At 42.6% G+C, this 17,864-nt stretch overlaps 1 protein-coding gene across 4 annotated transcripts in view; it reads right to left on the bottom strand.

Annotated features, from left to right (window-relative positions):
* The window catches only part of septin9b (septin 9b), a 75,816-nt gene that overhangs the window by 31,439 nt on the left and 26,513 nt on the right, over positions 1-17,864 (bottom strand). For all 4 annotated transcript variants that reach the window (XM_086033462.1, XM_086033464.1, XM_086033465.1 and 1 more), the window contains one exon: positions 11,882-12,556. In XM_086033462.1, the coding sequence (XP_085889588.1) occupies positions 11,882-12,556 (675 nt within the window). The remainder of the gene's footprint in view (positions 1-11,881; positions 12,557-17,864) is intronic.

Here is a 17,864-nt window from a genome sequence, read left to right as displayed (position 1 = left end):
CCATTTTCCAAATGACAAATGTCAAACAGGAGTCAAATGTTTGGAAAATGGAGTCATCTGCTCTCTCCTTGCTCCGCAACGTAAGAAGTATTGGCTTGCGGAAAGACGGATGCGATTTTTGATGTCATGAGGCCCCCGTTGTGGAACAGCGTCATTGGACGCTCGCTGGGAACCAATCGGAGCGCAGCGCACATGGAGGCGATTAACGCAAGTCACCTCGGTGACACGGTAACGCTTCCTGCACGGGAGGTCGGGGGTTCGCGGGGGGGGGGTAGTAGAAGTAGGCGGAACCACTGGGAAAGGTTGGAAGGGTGAGGCGAAGAAATGGAGATGGAGGAAAGAGGAGGAACATCTGGCTCGGCGTGCGTATCTCCAGGGAAGATAGCAAAATCTGTCAGAGACTTCCTGTTGTGTTTTTTTTTCGCCGAGGCTGCGGTGCTCCCCTGTGGTGCAAATGGAGACAGCATGTGTGTGAGGAGTTGAGGATGGTTCGTCACTCAACACCCCAAAGAGGCTTCGTCACACTCCTCCATGGCACCGAGGCACATATAGGCAACCATTCACGCTCATTTTCACGCCTATGGACAAAAGGGTTTTTGGAAAAGTGGGAGGAAGCTGGAGCACACAGGGAGGAAAAGATTCAACGTGAGACTCTCCGAACTTTGAGGCGGACGTGCTCACCCTTTGCCGTGACTTCAAATCATCGTCAGCAGCGACGATTGCTTTTAAACACAACAGGGCGGGAAAAGTGAGTGGCGGTTGTTCAATTTCCCAGCCTTGTCGTCACAGATTTCCGTTATTCATTTTCGCGAGTGATAAATCTTATACTTGACTTGTGTTTCCACCATGTCAGTTCAGTTATGTGACTCATGTGACAACATTGTCGTGTCAAACAGTGTAACTCAACAAAGTGTTGAGAAGGCAACATAAGCCCCTTTCACACACCCTATTACAACACATTCAGTGCCAGGCATTTTCAGACCGCCTTTTATCCTAAAGTTTGAAAAATATATAAATAGGTTCCTGGGATTGGATGGCTGGACTGTGAAAAGACAAATAAATATGTCCTCGGCAGTGAATGAGTTAAATAAATAATGATTGATTAACTCATTCAATCCCAAAGACATTTTTATGTCAAGACACATAAATATGTCTTTGGCACTGACTGAGTTAAAGGGGAAGTCAACCCAAATGTTTCTTTACAATAAAATGTTCTATGCAGCCCCAGTAGTCCAAGCACGGCATTCTGATCAATATTGCGTTTGTGAAATATGAGTTCACCATTAATATCCGCCTGTTTTTGTCCATGTCAGTGGGCGGCCATTTTGCCACATTGAAAATGACATCACAGTTGCTCGGGGCTCAGGTAGCAATCACAAAGACTGTGATCCAAGATGGGTTTTTCCTCACAGCACTTGAGGTCTCAATCTGGGCCAGAAATTGCATAGACGTGTCGTTCAAAACTCACTTGACAGTTTCACTTGATCATCGTAAAATAATTGTGTCGTTGGGTAACGTTTGCTGCACAGATCGCCAGATATGATACGTGGTGGTGGTTTGGCCACGCATTTCTAGTTTGGGTATCCTTCACCAGAGGAAGCCGAACAACCCCAAGGTTACAACAACTCAGGCATTTGTACTGCTGCTGTCTTCCGTTATTTTGCTGCGCTAACAGAAAAGAAAATGTACGTTTTTACAATGATGACCTCAAAGAGGATAAAGCGGGCAGGCTATGGGGAACGACTATTTTTTTTGAAGGAAGTCTTCGACCTCAGCGTTTCCCTATGTCCACTTAAACCCAGCAAAGCTTTCCCAGCTGGACTGTCTTGCATACTGAGATGGAGTACCGAGGCCATACTAAGACGCAGAGTGTGTGTGTACTTATCTAATCCACATGAGCAGATTTGCCTCAGCCAAAAAACATCATATGCACTCTCACAAACAAATAGGTACTCACACGAGGTTTCGATTTCATGGTTGCTGTGCGTCTCGCTGCAAGATGAAGCCATCTCCGCTGCCTCCATTGCGTCTCCACTTCCGTTCCAACTAAAGCCACAAATCTGATAATACCTCCTGATATCGTCACGAACAGCTGCTGACTGGTCTGACAGCGATGTGCATACGCCACCGTGTCCTCACTATTTCTGATGTTGTGCAGTGAATTCCTTCCCTGATGAAGAGTAAACACGGCGACTCCAGGGGATCGGCCTTCTGGGGAATCCGTGGCCCCTTCCTGGATTAGTGGAGGGTTAGTTGCGGTGGACAACAGAGAAGCGGAAGTCTGCATGTCTTTTCGGATTGTCCCTAGTGACCCAGTTCTGATGCTCAAAAGCGTCCATGTCCAAAGGCAGAGATCATCTCAATCACTGATCATGTTCCTTCAGAACAACTCCTCTAAAAGTCGTACGGTTCAGTTTAGTTGGGTTGTGAAGGTTATTTGCAGACTACATCATCACTACGGTTGTGTGCCTAGCCAAAGTGTCCGGCTCTTTGGTTTTGTGGTCAGTGTAGGATTTTAAACCTAATAACCTGGCATATGTTGGAAGATGGGCGCCACGGTGGGTGACTGGTTAGCATGTCCGTCTCACAGTTCAGGGGTCGTGGGTTCGATCCCGGCTCCGGCCTCCCTGTGTGGAGTTTGCATGTTCTTCCCGTGCCTGAGTGGGTTTTCTCCGGGTAATCCGGTTTCCTCACCCATTCCATGCAGACATGCATGGCAGGTTAATTGAACACTGTAAATTGCCCCTAGGTGTGATTGTGAGTGTGGATGTTTGTTTGTCTCTGTGTGCCCTGCGATTGGCTGGCAACCCATTCAGGGTGTCCCCCGCCTACTGCCCGAAGACTGCTGGGATAGGCTCTAGCACGCCCCGCTTGTGAGGATAAGCGGTATCGATAATGGATGGATGGATGGATGGATGTTTGAAGACGGGATACCCTTGGCATGCCCAATTCAAAGGGTACCGGTGACCGTATTTGAGTGATCCTGCAGATGGGTGAGGTACTTTCAGGTTTGGAGTGGGTCACTCATGTCTTGTCATGTTCAACGTAGAGGCTTTTTCAACCAATAAGACCCGAGTTCAGAAGTGGTTTCAGTGCTGTGCCGAGTTGGAAGGACCCTTGGGGAAGGTGACACCTGTGTGATTGTCCCAACAGATCTTTGATGATTGGAATAGGGCCCATCTCTCTGGTGTCGTACAGACTTTTAAACCAAGTAGATCAAGGCTCAAATCTAGGTTGAAGGGAAATAATCCCAACAATTCCGATTTTGATACGCTCCCCTTCCAGTACGAACTGCAAAGGTACGGTTCCCTGAAGATTTACAGCAGCTGGACACACAGCTGTTTATTGATTGGTTGACAAAGAATTTTCATTCCTGTGTATTTTTAGCTATTGGATGTGTTCCATTGTTTGTTGTATTCAAAGACAGGTTACACTGTATTCAAACATGTACGCCGTACATCGCTGATTTCTGTTCACGTGACAACAGCCATCGGAAAATAATGTGTAAGATGATGCTGTATACAGATATGTAAAGACAAATTACAACTTTCGTAAGATTCAGTACACCCCGGGGTTGACACGTATGTTTTCGACTGAAGGCTTGACAGTTCCCAATTGAATCATTTCAAACTGAACCAAGCTACCCCGCTCGAATGCAACGTGTCCAGGCTTCTCTTCTAATATATGTTATCTAGAGTACATCCTGCTGTGCAATGTAACTCCTGCACTTCCTGGTAAAAAAAAAAAACCATCCACCAGCATAACCTCAATACTTTGCCTAAGCGCTTGTATATCGTCTTTCTGTTGCTACAAAGCTAACAACCCCATTCTAAATATCGACAACTCTGAGCCAACTTGGTGCAATGTTAATGTTAAGACTTGGCTTTGGTTTAGTAAGTGAAACACAACATTTGAATTATGGGTTTATATTATTAAACCTTTACAGTCAGGGCTTCCTATGGGGCACATGATTGATCGAAGTCATTGCTTTTTTTTTTTATTGGCTACAACTGTGTAGTTGACTTCTTTGGCAAGGCTAAAAGTCTGCTGTGGAAATGTGGTGTGAAACGCACAATGCAGTGTATAAAATGAGGGTTTGCGAGTGTGTTTTGTCTGTGTGTGTGGAAAATTCTGATCGAATCAAAACCATTGGATTTCCTTTTATAGAGCTGGAATAGAATACTGGGTACTGAAACGTGACTGTCATTTATCACTGTTGTGGATTAACTCATATTCCACAAACGCAATAATAATCAGAATGCCGTGTTTCAACTAGTGGGCCTACTGGGAATATATTCTTGAAAGGGGTTGATTTCCTCTTTAAAGGGTGACTCGTTTTACTTTTGTTCAGTTTTTCTTTATATTGGGTGACGTCTCTGAAATGTGTTAAAATGTAACAGAAAGAGGAAATCAACCCCAAAATGTTCTTTACAAGAATATGTTCTATGCAGCCCCACTAGTCAAAACATGGCATTCTGATTAATATTGCATTTGTTTAACATGAGTCAAGCACTAAAATCCACCCACCCATTTTGTCCATCTCAGCGGGCGGCCATTTTGTCACTTTTGTCGACTGAAAATCACATCACAGTTGCTCAGGGCTCAGGTTACGACCAATCATGGCTCAGCTTCACAAAACAGATGAGCAAGGCGCATAGAACATATTGCAAATATTTTTGTTGACTTCCTCTTTAAAACGTTGCCTGTATAATTAAAAAATACTGGTTTTATGATAACAACAGTGTCCGGAACAAATGAATAAATCTCACATTATTTCCTGTAGCCCTTTGGAGTACCGGCATAGTTTTGGTCTCGGTACTCCAAATGGTTCAAGTACAGCATCAAATTTACTTTGGTGCACCTTTCGTTCAGGTAAAATTGCCAGGTGGAATGGCAAAGGGTTAAAGAAACTTCGAAAATGTTACTGTATGCACCATGCCGTTAGTAGCTGGTGCAAGTACACTAATAGAGACACAAACATATTGTCTCATTTGGGTATTTTAGCATATGTTCACTTCACATGTCACGCACAGACACACACAAACACCCACACACACAAGAATCCCCGAGCTGCCCCTTCATGTAGGCACAAGTCAGCAGATGGTCGCCGCGCTATGGTGGTGCAACTGACCATCTGCCTGCCTGACCACAACACACACGCAGCACCCCCCCCCCACACACACACACAGCAATTATTGTCTCTCTAGCATGTCGTCTATCAGGCCAAACTTCATTAGCAAAGAGGGTCTCACCACACATGAACTTTCCAAGTGAATGATCAACTTTCTACTTTACTCACATCCCAATTTAATTATGACATGGAAATGCCCATTTGTTATCTTCTTTCATTTCCCTACCTGGCTAAAGAAAGATTATATCAAGTGAGAGAAAATGCGACCACGATTTGCTTAGTGAAACTCCGATGGGCCATAGCCTGCTTTTTTTTTTTCTTTGAGATGAGAAAGGCTGATTACGCCGTTTGACGGATGAAAAATCTATTCCGAGATCCAAATTGTGACATTCTCAGCTGCTTGGACAACACGTGACTTTTTGCAAGTGGTGTATGTGAATTAGAAAGTGTACAGGCGGAAGAAAGCGAAGGAAAGTGGGAATAGCGGGGAATGGGGGTGTTGGGTGGGGTGGGACTTAACGGCGGTTTGGGGATTTGGCAAAACGTCTTAAAAGGACAAAGGTCATGCAGCGGTGGTGGGAAACTTCTTTAACCTTTGACTTCACCCAGATGCTCAATGTAAACTTCAATTCGGAACGCCTCATCTGGACGGGGGGAAAGTCCTTCGAGTATGAAGCCCGGACGTATGTACTTGTGTGCAATGCGTTTGTTTGTGTGAGCCTCGCTTTATCTAAGATATGAATCTTGTATTAAGTCTATAATATATCATGTAACATACCCAAAAATGATACATTTAGTCTGTTTGGTTAGTCTTTCCTCTTTGATTATATGTTTGCTTTCATCCTGAAATGAGTGCATTGAAGTTCCATGAAACATGAACTAAACGGCGTGGCAATGCACGCTGGTTGTCCAGTTTCCCCTGTGTCACACTGCCGCCTAGTGACGCGATTGCAAAGTACATCCGACTTATAACAGCTGCCACTTGTTACAGACTTTAATAGTATGTTTGACCTCAAAAGACAGATGTTAACGGTCTTCTTGATGACTGTTTATTTATTCATTTTGGGTTAGGCAGCCAAGCAAAAAAAAAAATAGTCATCCATCAACATCAATCTTAATTCATCTGTTGCAACAAAATTCTACGACAGTTTCACAGACATAATGGGTTACTTCTAGTAATCTACAATGTATTGTTTTCCATGATTAAATAAATGCCGCATAACGCAATATGCAATGAAATGTACAGACAGACATGAGAGATATTGTAATTGCCTCATAAACTGTGTGTGAATGCTGACAGAAAGAATTGATGACCAAAAGCACTTGTTAGTGAAGCTGAGTCAAATGTCCCTTAGGATGTATTGTAAATTTGTCATTAGTCATGAAAGTTGCTTCACGTGAGACCTTAGCTAAGGGTTAGCCCTGTTTTTTGCTTTTGTTCATAATATTGGAAACACTCATTCCAAATGGAAGTTGGTTGAAGTGCTGGACGTAAACGCTAACGGAAGCCAGTTTATCCCTCTATTTCAATAATAGACGGACTGACCGATAGGCGATTCCTATTTGGTCCGGCCGGACAAAAAGGTGGATACCCCGGCTGCAGGCGATAAACGGACTGGGAAATTTTAGTAAAATTCCCAGCTCTTCCTAATTGTTCATAAACAATTCTGTGAATGTGTTGAACTTAAAAGTTAAACACAACTGAAGTGTACTTGCGCGGGCAATCCTTGACACAAGAGGGAGCTCACGTGCCACTAATGGTTTGCATACCACACTTTGAAAATCCCTAAGGAGTTCTAAATCCTGGTAAAATTGCACGTTAATATCCAAGAATTCCAGTGGAAACTCCCGAGATGACATCTCGAATCACACTGTGAGAAAGCTGATCATTTTGCAGCATTGTTGCGCTCAATAGAAGGGGACAAGTCGAGTAATCACAGACCGCCGTGACCTCCGGTGGGACTGTGCCAGAGGCCGTATGCTCCCGTGTGTGTATATATGTGTGTGCGTGCCTCAATAAAAGCAATCAAGCACAACTAAACCAATTTTCAAGCCAGCAAGTGTGTGCGCGCGCACAGGTGCCCTTTCGTGATCTTCAGGCAGTCGGAAACTAATCACTTCTTCACTTTCAAAAGGTCAAAGCTAAGAGGAGACAAATGACTCCACTTGTTGCCGTTATGACGACTACACAATTAGGGAAATAAATGCCGCTCAAGATAATGTGTTTATTTGGGCAACACGAGATACATTTCAGGTCTACATATGAGCCAAATTAAATGTATTTTGTATGTGGAGCACTTCTGAGAAGCGGCGGTGGAATGAAATTAGATCCATTGATTACTTTTGACGACCACAACATCTCATACTTTATACTTTATTTCACTAGTGTTTCCGATTTTGGCAACAACACACTAATCATGCTGTAATCAGACGGAATTGAATGTTGATTAATCATGTCATGAAGTCACCGAGTCAAAATGAAGCGTTTGAGCAAAGGCGCTCATCTAGTTTGCCGTCTATAAAAGCAAGTACAGAAAGTTGAGCTACAACCATGATATAGCGCAACCTCTATGGACAAAATTCAGATGAATACATAATGTATTGTACATAAAGTGGATATAAAAAGTCTGCACACCCCTGTTCAAATGCCACGTTACTGTGATCATACATTGGGGCTGTTTTGCTTTAAATGGGCTTAAAGTCAAGGTGGAGCGAACTATGAACAGTTTAAAAGAGCAGTTCGTGTTATCACAAAACTGTCCGCCTTCTTCTAGAAAGAAAAAAAAAAAAAATGTCAGGAAGAGTCAACTAGAACAGCTGAAATTTATTTGGGGTTAATCAGAGGCACTTTAAATGGTGGACGGTGTGTGCCAACACCCACTTAACATGAGTTTGAATGTGATCATGTGATGAGCACAGACATACCCCCAGGTATAAGGGTGTGCACACTTGCGCAGCCACATTAGTTCAGTTATATTTTATTTCCACTCTTGAAAAGATTTATAGGTTATTTTCATATGTGTTGTACAGATTATAGGATCACAATAATAATGGAAAACGTTTTGAGGTGATTAATTTCGGTCTCATTTTCAGAGTTACGAATTTAACAAAAAAATTTGCGGTCCATTTGTCGCCTTCCGCCACGGTACCCTTCTACCGTCCGCCATTTTGTCCGGCCGGGCCAAATAGTAATCGTCTATAGGCCGGTCCGCCGATCACTTTAAACGGGCTTCCGTTCGCATTTCCGTCTACCAACTTCGACAAACTACCTTATTCCTTCATTTTAAAGTGTTCATGGTTAGGGTGACATTTCATAACTTTAAAAGTCACCCAAAATACATCAGCTTTCGACTAATTACAGGACTTTAATTGCAAAGACTCACTAAATCCCACCCAATATTTGCTGAAAAGAAAACAAAGAACCGCAGCCATTGGTTCCCGTTGCTACATCATCCCCAAAGTTATCAGGAGGAGCTTTTTACAGCACAGCTACACGGCAGCAGGGACGTTTCCAGAGAAGATAGGGCGCCGTTTGATGGACTGATGAACAGCAGGCCTGTCTGTCAAGATAAAGACATCCAATACACACGAGTAGAGCCGATCGTCATCAGCGCGTCTGTGCTCTCAATGCAGCCTCGCGCTGCTCGCCGCATCGTTTATGTCCTTTGAAATGCAGCCAAATGATAAAATCTGTTTTTACGGTTTGTGATGGTGACTTTGTGATTGGAAGATGACAAGCAACATGTACGGTATTGTCAAAGCTACAGTGGGTACGGAAAGTATTCAGACCCCTTGAAATGCTTCACTTGCTTTTTCAAGCATCATTCCCAAGAAGAATGAACTTTTTTTTTTATTTTGGCAAATGGCTGCAATGGAACAGAAAGGGAGAAATTTCAAGGGGTCTGAATACTTTCCGTACCCACCGTACGTGTCAAAATCCAGCTCTCTGAATCCCTATGATGGAACATATGGAATGATTCATATTGACCTTTGACACACACTTCCCAGCGTTCCTTTTGCGATGCCTTGATGAGATCACGCTCAGGAGCTGACTAACTTGGATCACGTGACCCTCGAGAGAGAGGAGGAGGAAGTGCTCCCGCGGGCGGGGAAACAATCAGATTGACGTAACCCGGAATGAAGGAAGCGCGCGCGTGTGTGTGCGTGTGTGTCAGGGACACATGATGACATTTCCTCTCGAGCGAGTTAAATCAAAGGCCAGTCAAATCTCTTTTTTTCCAGATCTTATGACATTTATTTTATAAAGGGGGATTGGTAACGAAAAACATTAGCTCAACTTGCATTAGCTCAACATTTGTAAAAGTGAGATACTGCATTACGTGTACAGTTGCGTCCTACCGATGTTGCCTTTGCTGTATCTAGTTGATGCTGACTGATCAAAAATGAGAAGAAGTGGCAAAGTTGCATGATTGAGTCATATTGTAGCGAGATATTTCCTCATTTCGGGGAGTAAAACTTCTTTTTCAGAGTAAGAGAACGGTGTTGTTTAAATGTCTGGGCCGAGCTAAGTGAATCCAGATAAATAAAGGCTTCGCCGAAGGAAAGGGTATCGCTAACGGCGCAGACTGATGTTTGCGGTGTCAGCATCTGACATTGGAAAGCGGTATCTCGGCATCCCATAACAAGCGAAAACCACTAAAACCGACCAGAGGAGCTTGGAGAAATTAAAGCAAGGCATGCTTCAAACAGATATGTGTCGTTATAGTGCCGGTATTATATTCAAATAAACAACATATGTCATTTTGTCATGTCAATAGCAACAGTTACTAATGACAATGCCAAAGCCTGGAAGTGATGTTGGAAGGCAACGGGCCCAGTGCATTCTGGTTATTGTAGGGGACTTTTTCACATCCCCGTTACTCAACCCGACTTCCAGAATAATGGGAATAAACAGGCAAATGACTGTCATCGTCGTCCTCACCATAAAGCAACAGCTCATTATAAAATACTTGGCAGTGCAGCTAATAGTAGCATGACAACACCAGCATTTATCAAGCCCTTACGACAGCATTTAAAGTGTAACTAATACTAATGGCCAAGGTTAAGCTTTCATAACATATCATGATAGTTCATGGATTACCATAAATGCCAGACAGGCCTGCGAGGAAAAAGACGCGTTTGCTTGTGTTGCTGAGGGCTCTGCAGCCATCACATTTAACACGCGTTGATACTGGCTTTTTATGGTCAGAAATGTGATGCTGCGGCGAGAGAGGGAGTGGAAAAGAAGCAAGAAAAAGTGAAATAGCAAATAAAAAAAACTGAAAGAATTCAAATGGTAAAATGTGATTTTTTTTTTTTTTTTTTAATCTAGTGGGATGAAAACTTTCCTATAGCCCAGGATGAAAAACTAAAACGTTTCTTCTCATCAGACAAAAAGCGTATTTAAAATGAAAGTCAACCCAAACATATTTTTTTTCAAGAATATGTTCTATGCAAGCCCATTAGTTGAAACAAGGCATTCTAATAAATGTAGCGTTTATGGAATAAGATTTAGCCACCTTTTTTAGCCATCTCAGGGGGCGGCCATTTTGTCACTTCTGTGGACTGAAAATGACATCACAGTTGCTCATGGCCCAGGTAACGACCGATCACGGCTCACCTGTTTTCACCTGAAGAAGTCAACAACAAAAACCTCACACTGCTACGATGGAATCCTTTTAAGTTGGGTTTTAGCTGAGCGGAACAGTTCAAATGTATTTGTTTGGTATTCCACCTTCAAACTTCCAGGACTTTCCAATTGTGTGGTAATGATATGGTAGTGTCGGTTGTTGATTGGTGGGCTCCACTATAATGTCCCGTTATTTACAAATCATGGTGGGCAGCCAAAAGTAGTGGAAACACAGCTATTAAGGACGGGGAAAATAACGGAAAGTGCCTTTCACCCACAGTCAGCTGGGATAAGCTCCAACGTCTTCTATGTGACCCTGAGGAGCCTCTCGCAAGTCTTGGTCATATCAGGAAAATTTTGAGCGTAACCAGAGCCTGTCATGGTAAAAGTAAGAGAAGCAAAGCCATGCGTCCAAAAACAGCACTACATTTGGCTGTATTTTGAACTAATCAAGAAGGGGTTTTTAACATGACCCATGCAGTTTTGCTACTAAAAAATAGACTGCCAGCATAATTTTTTGTCAAATTGTATCGTATGGGATCAGGAGTTGCTTCTTAGGTACACAACTCACAAAAAGTTAGGGATATTTGGTTTTCAAGAGATGATTATCCCAAACATTTATAGTCTACAGCAGAGGTGTCAAACTCATTTTTGTTGTGGGCCACATTGTAGTTCCAGTTTCTCTTATGACTGGAAAACCATATAAAAAAAATTATCACCTCCTCACATTATTACCGTACACATGCAGTACACAACAAATTGATGGCTAACTTGTTTCGAAATCAGAAATCAAGAAAAATAGTTTGTTCAGCCATCGTTAAAGTTACTGTAATAATGTAAGATGAAAATGCTTGCAATATCTCTACATTATTACCGGTACATATGACCATTTTATATTTTGGTACAAAATTTAGCAAACATTATGGAAGTTGACATGTTTGATTTGCTTTGGCGGGCCACATGAAATGATGTGACGGACCCGTGGTCTACAGTATATGAAATGCATCGTAATGTTGGCGGTCTACCAAGGGATTGAGATGCACACCCTAAAAAGCTAAAGAATCTAAGGTTGTTGTGACTAATGCATTTTGGGTAAAATACGAGGGTTAAGCAGGACTTACGGTCAGGGTTAGGTGATTTCCGCCCAGCGTGGTTCGGGGAGGAGCATCGGAAAGTGGTGACGATGGTGTTGTGGTGAGGGTTAGGATGGTGCGGGTGGTGCGCTGCCGGGTGGTGGCCGTTGTTCTCCACCGGAGCTCTGGTGATGCTGATTTCTGGTTTGCGAATGTCCCCGGGACTGGGGGGCTCAAACTTGCGGGTGTGACTTTGTTCCGGGGTGCGACTGGTCCCGTTGGTGTGACCGCTGCCTTCGTTACGCCGTGTCCCCGGTGAGTCCGTCTTGGCAAAGGTGACCTCCCTCTTGTGGCTCATTTCCGGAGTCCTGGTGTGGCCGAGGACCTCGGGGCGCTTCAGGGCGCTGTTGGTTGCGAAGCGCATGGATGCGGGGCTCGTGGCGTCGATCTGCTTGCTGGGCGCGGAGCAGATATCTATGGACAGCTCTGAGCGACGTGACACGGGCTCGGGGGTCCTGGAGCCTCCTCCGCCCATGATGGAGCGAGGTTGGGTGTAGTTGAGATTGTTGTTGTTAGTAACCGAGGCGGCGGTGCCCAGGTCGCGGTAGTAGATGCTGGTGGGAGACATGGCGTTGCGGTGGGGGGAGTTGGTTGTGCGTCTGGAACCGGGAGAAGAGTGAGCTGAAGTGTCAACATCCTCCACCTCGAAGGACCTCTTCAGAGCTGCGAGTAAAGGACAAAGATGACACATTACTCACGTACTGTATTTAGTACGAACACCTCAAGCAAGCTGAAATTTGGAGTTTGACCTGGAGACAATTTAGTCCTGAAGCTAACATGTATGTTCTTGGAGTGTGGTAGGAAGCCATACCGGCGGAAAAAAAAACAGGCAAGCACGGGGAGAACACACAAACTCCACTTGGATCAGTTTATATGGTATCTTTAGTTCATTTTATAGTTGTGTGACAGTTAATGTGGAGGTTGACAGGTGGATCAGGATGTTTTGTGTTTATGTTAAGTTAAGGTGTTATGTTGAATATAAGTTCATGTCAGATTTTATGAACATTAGTAATGTCAAAATGTTACCTAAAACATTGCCCGTTAATAGAGTAAATATTATGATATATAAATATATTTGATAATAATAACTGTTAATAAAATCACATCCAGGGACGGGCGCTGCAAATGAGCTTTTGCTATAAGCACGACGATGCACACATGAGACTTTATACTGTGCTACAGTTTGTCTATGTTTTTGTATTCGTCCCTATCAAATAAACCAAATAAAAAATAGTGACAGTTTGTTGTTCACAATATTATTGAACTAAATGGGAACTCTAGTCTGAAAAAAAAAAAAATCAACCTACTCTGAATTTAAATACACTGAAATATAGAGTGAATGGACTTTGTTTGACCTTTGAGGTACCACTTTAGGCACCGGTTTATGCAGTCTATGAAATCATAATGTATTAGCATGCTCAAGCACAACATGAGGTCATAAAACTAACTAATTAAAAAGTTCACATCAAGTCTAAAAACGCCCTGAAGTTCAACGGTGGGATGCCTCCCAATCACCCACAGCACTTTGTTTCAGGAAATTTATGAGTTGTTTTGTCGTGACCTCAATGCTACATCTACTGTAACACATTAAAATATGGAGTTTTATGTAAGAGCATTTGAGGCATTTTGTGTTTGCACACAATGGGCCAAGAATTGCTCACTTGCCCAGAATTTATGAGCAACCCGAGTGCGCATCCTTCCTCGAGGTTAGTCGTGACAGGAGCAAATAGATGCACTGTACAAGATGATGATAGCGAGGGATGGGACTCCCCCTTGGGTAAAGTGCACTAGCTGGGAATGACGTGCAATGCCAATGCCCGGGAGCCGCCAACATAATGACACACGAGTTAAGTCGTCTCCCTTAAAAGCTGCTCCCATCCAAAACGTTGATTATTTTATCAGTTAGCGGCCGCTGGTGCTCCTGTGCATGCGTGCGTGGCTTCCCAGGAAACGAGACAAACTCATGTTTCTGCATTACGAAAATGCATTAGTATTTAGTTTTAAGCCAGTGCGCCCAAAAGGGAGAGTAACTCGCGCCTTCTCGCATGCCCTCCGCACAACGTGAACCGCTAATCTAATTTACTGCTTTAAGATGCTTCATTGCAACTTGGTGGACATTTGATACCATTCGCCCTCTAACAAAAACAAGGACACTTCCACCAAAATGCATAACAGATGTACAGTATAGAGTCATTTACTTGTAATGTGACAGCTAAAATAACAAAATGGTTTCATGAAATAAACACCGATTGATCAATTAGCAACATTTGTAAGGGTATTGTACAGAACTAATACAAAAGTACATTAAGCATCAACCCTAATGCAAACATTCTCATACAGTAGTCACCTATGTGTTTAAAAAAAAAAAAAAAAAAAATCAACATTTTGCAATAGGAAGACAGCAATTTCCACGTTAGCATAAACGCTTAGGTATTCTATAACAAATGGATTCCGCTGTTATACAGTTAAATGGCATTTGGGTGTTAAAACATTGAGTCGTCTATTAAATATAATCATCTTACAAACTGCAAAGTTTGTGCAACCTGTACACAGCTCTGAAGGCAAATCAACTCTAATGCCTACTCGCTAACACCAAACAACATGATAGCACGTTTGTTACCTAAATTTAAATGAAAACCAATTGTAGATAACTGTCACACCGCAAAAAGTGGATGACAATTGTTGTTAAAACATTGTGGATTGAAGTAACAATCATTTTTTTTGTATGCCATGTGACAGTGCTAATTAGTTAGCAATGTTAGGATCAATGCTAACGCTGAAAGGGAAGCTAGATGTTTGGTCTTATTAGAATATCATTATAGTGAACTAGAGTTGAAATTTTCACACGACGTTTTAGTTTTAGCGATAAGCTAAAACCACCCTTCTCTTTTTCTCATTTTCTTAATAATCCAAGTACTTCACAAGAACACAGTTTGTCATCCACTCCAGAATCATAAAACAGCTTTTCAATGCATTTAAGTGGATATTTATTCAAGAGAACTGTGCTAATTCACTTGCCCGTGTCCTCCTCACCCCGGCTTTCCTTTTATTTTCCAACTGTTGAAAAGAAATCCCATCCAAGGTTGTGGCTACTTTTGAATCCAGCCAAAGTATGTGTTAGTCTGCCAACATTAGTCTGCAGATTATACAAGCAGAAGAAAGGTTTAACACACTTCAATGGCAACAATTTAAATTAAGTTGAAAGCCTTTCAACACTTAGTGGTGTTTTTGTTTTTTTTACTTAATCTATTGGAGTTGCACTGATAATAGAAGGGGCATCAGTATGTAGGCTAGCTATGTATTTTCAGATAGTTTGTCATGGAAAAGCATCTGAACTTGACCTGTTCCGATGACTATTTGTGTTACTATTTGGGTTACTTTGTGATTATACGGCCTCAGGCTTTAGAATAAAGCACACGACTTGAGTGCTTGAGTTTGTATTTACAGAGTGTGCAGTGAAGTGCACACGATTTAAAAGAAGATGCGGACTGGAAGCCGTGCACACTTTCATGTTCGAAAATATAGAGGAATGGAAAAAAGTACGCAGAGTATCTCCAAGGCAATCATTCAATTCCAGCATTATGTTTTCCCCAAGGGGGTTTCAATGCGGTCAACTAGATAAACATGGAAATAGGTTTCCAATCATGCGAGCGTGAATATTACAAGAACGGGACACAAGTGTGGGAATGACAGATCGAATGAAGGAGTGTTGTTCTCAGTCAAACGGCATTCCCAGACTATGAGCTGGAATGGAGCGCTCCGGTCCATGGAGGAAGCTCATTACCAACACGGTGTTGGACTACCCATCACAAATTTATAGTGTCTCAAGTGGGGGAATAACGCGGCGCAGACAATACTGCAATGGTTTAGTGTTGCTGCGGGTTCTGCATCCATAGTTCTTTGCCGTGGCTGACCATCAGCAACAATTTTTGCCGCAATTCCAAAATTTTAAATGCAGGTGAACTGTCTTGCAACAGTTCTAGCAGCCCGTCCAAAATGCCGTGTTGCGTCGCATTATCTGCCGCAACTGAAATCACGTTTTCAAGTACGAAGTGAGATGTCGCCGGCCGTCACCAAGCCGTACAAAAATTGGATCAATATGTTCCATGTGCCTCCACTAGTCCAAACACGGTATTCTGTTTAATATTGCCATGGTGGAATAAGAATTAAGTAGATTAATCCACCCGATTTAATGTATCTCAGGGGGCAGACATTTTCCCAAGTGCCCTCGGGCTCGCATTGTAAATGTCACGACTCATCTGTTTTTTTGGGTTTCATGACGCGGATACTCTAGCTTCCTCTCAAATAGCGATGACTCTAAAATGTCAATAGGTGTGAATAAGAGTGTGATGATTGTTTGTCCATAAGTACCCTGTGATTTACTGGCGACCAGTCCAGGGTGAACGGTCTCTTACTCAAAATCAGCTGAGAGAGGATCCAACTCATCCAAGACCACAATGGAAAATGAATGGATGGATGTGTTTGTTGTTACTGTTTTGTTCGCCCTGTTGTGAAAGAAACCCAAAGTGAAATTTAAAGTCCCAAAAATTTCCAGGAGGCGCTACTGTGTGAATTTTGACCAGGAAGAATGGTTTTGGAGTACTACTGGAAAGCCCTCAAAAATGCAGATTATTATTTTGGCCTCATAATCACACTTTAGAAACAATGTAGACGTGGGAAAATCTATGTTGGAGTTGAGGTGAATAATAAAAATTGATTTTGATCAACCTTCTCGTCAAAATCCCCCGTGAAATTGTAGACTTGAAGTGATGAATCCAATCACACCCTAACTGCTTCTATACAATGAATTTATGCACAAAAGAATGGTCAGATGAAAGGTCCATGTGGTGAAAACCAGCAAAAACAAACTATATTTGGCAAGCCAAGGGCAGGCTATCGAAAGTATTTCGCTTTGTCAGACGAATCCTTGACGCTAAACCATCAAAACACACGTTCCTGCGCTAACTACTCATTGATAACGTTGGGGAGAACTAACAAGCCACACGAAAAGATTTGCCACATTCGGTCGCCCCTCAGAAAGGAATTCTGGGCATGTTCTGAATGAAGATGGATGACATGCGAGCCAAGTTGCGTGCAAATCCCGGGTCAAGTCCCGACAATGTTTGTGGTTATGTTGTAGTAGCAGATGTTTAACAGAAAGTTGGAATCACTAAGGGGCAATATCATCACTGGTGGAATTTTTACACGCAGTAACAAGGTAATCCAGCCAGCTGTTAAATGCTACTTGGCTAAAGGCAACAACCTTTTGACAGGTAAAGCCTGGTTCCGCTCTACTTAATGGGCTACCTCATAGACACGTTGATTTACATCAGTTGACAGCCAAGTATGGGGACAGTGGTTGGATTCCGCTTAACACCTTTGCTACCTCCAGGTTCAAATAGAAACACAAGGTTCTCAAACATGTAAGTTTGAAACACGACACAGAAGGAAGCAAAAGTCTAAGTGAAGTATGGAAACTATTGTGAAGGGTTGGATCAATAAACATCTTTCACCCGCAGTCATGCTGCCATAGCATTATGTCTTTTTTCAACCGTGAACAGGATGAGCATTGAGCAGTATGGAATATGGAATGAATAGATTGATGGAAATACTGCATTCCCTCCGGGGATGTTTATTTACTCAACTGTGGATAGATTTTTGAAATCAGTGTTCCAGAAATAATGACACTTGATCAAAATAATAATGACTGCGTTACCATAATATGCCAAGTGAATCTGGAGTTGGAAAGTAAACAAAAGGATAGAGCAAATGCTAAAAGTAAGACAAGATATGACAGGGTGGACAGTTTGGAGAGTAGGAACCGCATGGGAAGTAACATTGCCATCAAAATGGATTAACACAACATTGGTTTGTACAAATTAATCACCTTGCATGTTTTTATTTGGCCTCTTTATTACTTTCACAAACTGATTTTGCAAACATTTAAGTGTAAATGACCAAATGTGTTGTT

This window comes from Filicampus tigris, chromosome 6, assembly GCF_054856515.1.
Source record: "Filicampus tigris isolate MCC_2025a chromosome 6, RoL_Ftig_1.0, whole genome shotgun sequence".
Lineage (NCBI taxonomy): Eukaryota > Metazoa > Chordata > Actinopteri > Syngnathiformes > Syngnathidae > Filicampus > Filicampus tigris.
Note: the sequence above shows the minus strand (reverse complement) of the source record. Positions and strands in the feature narration are given on the sequence as shown.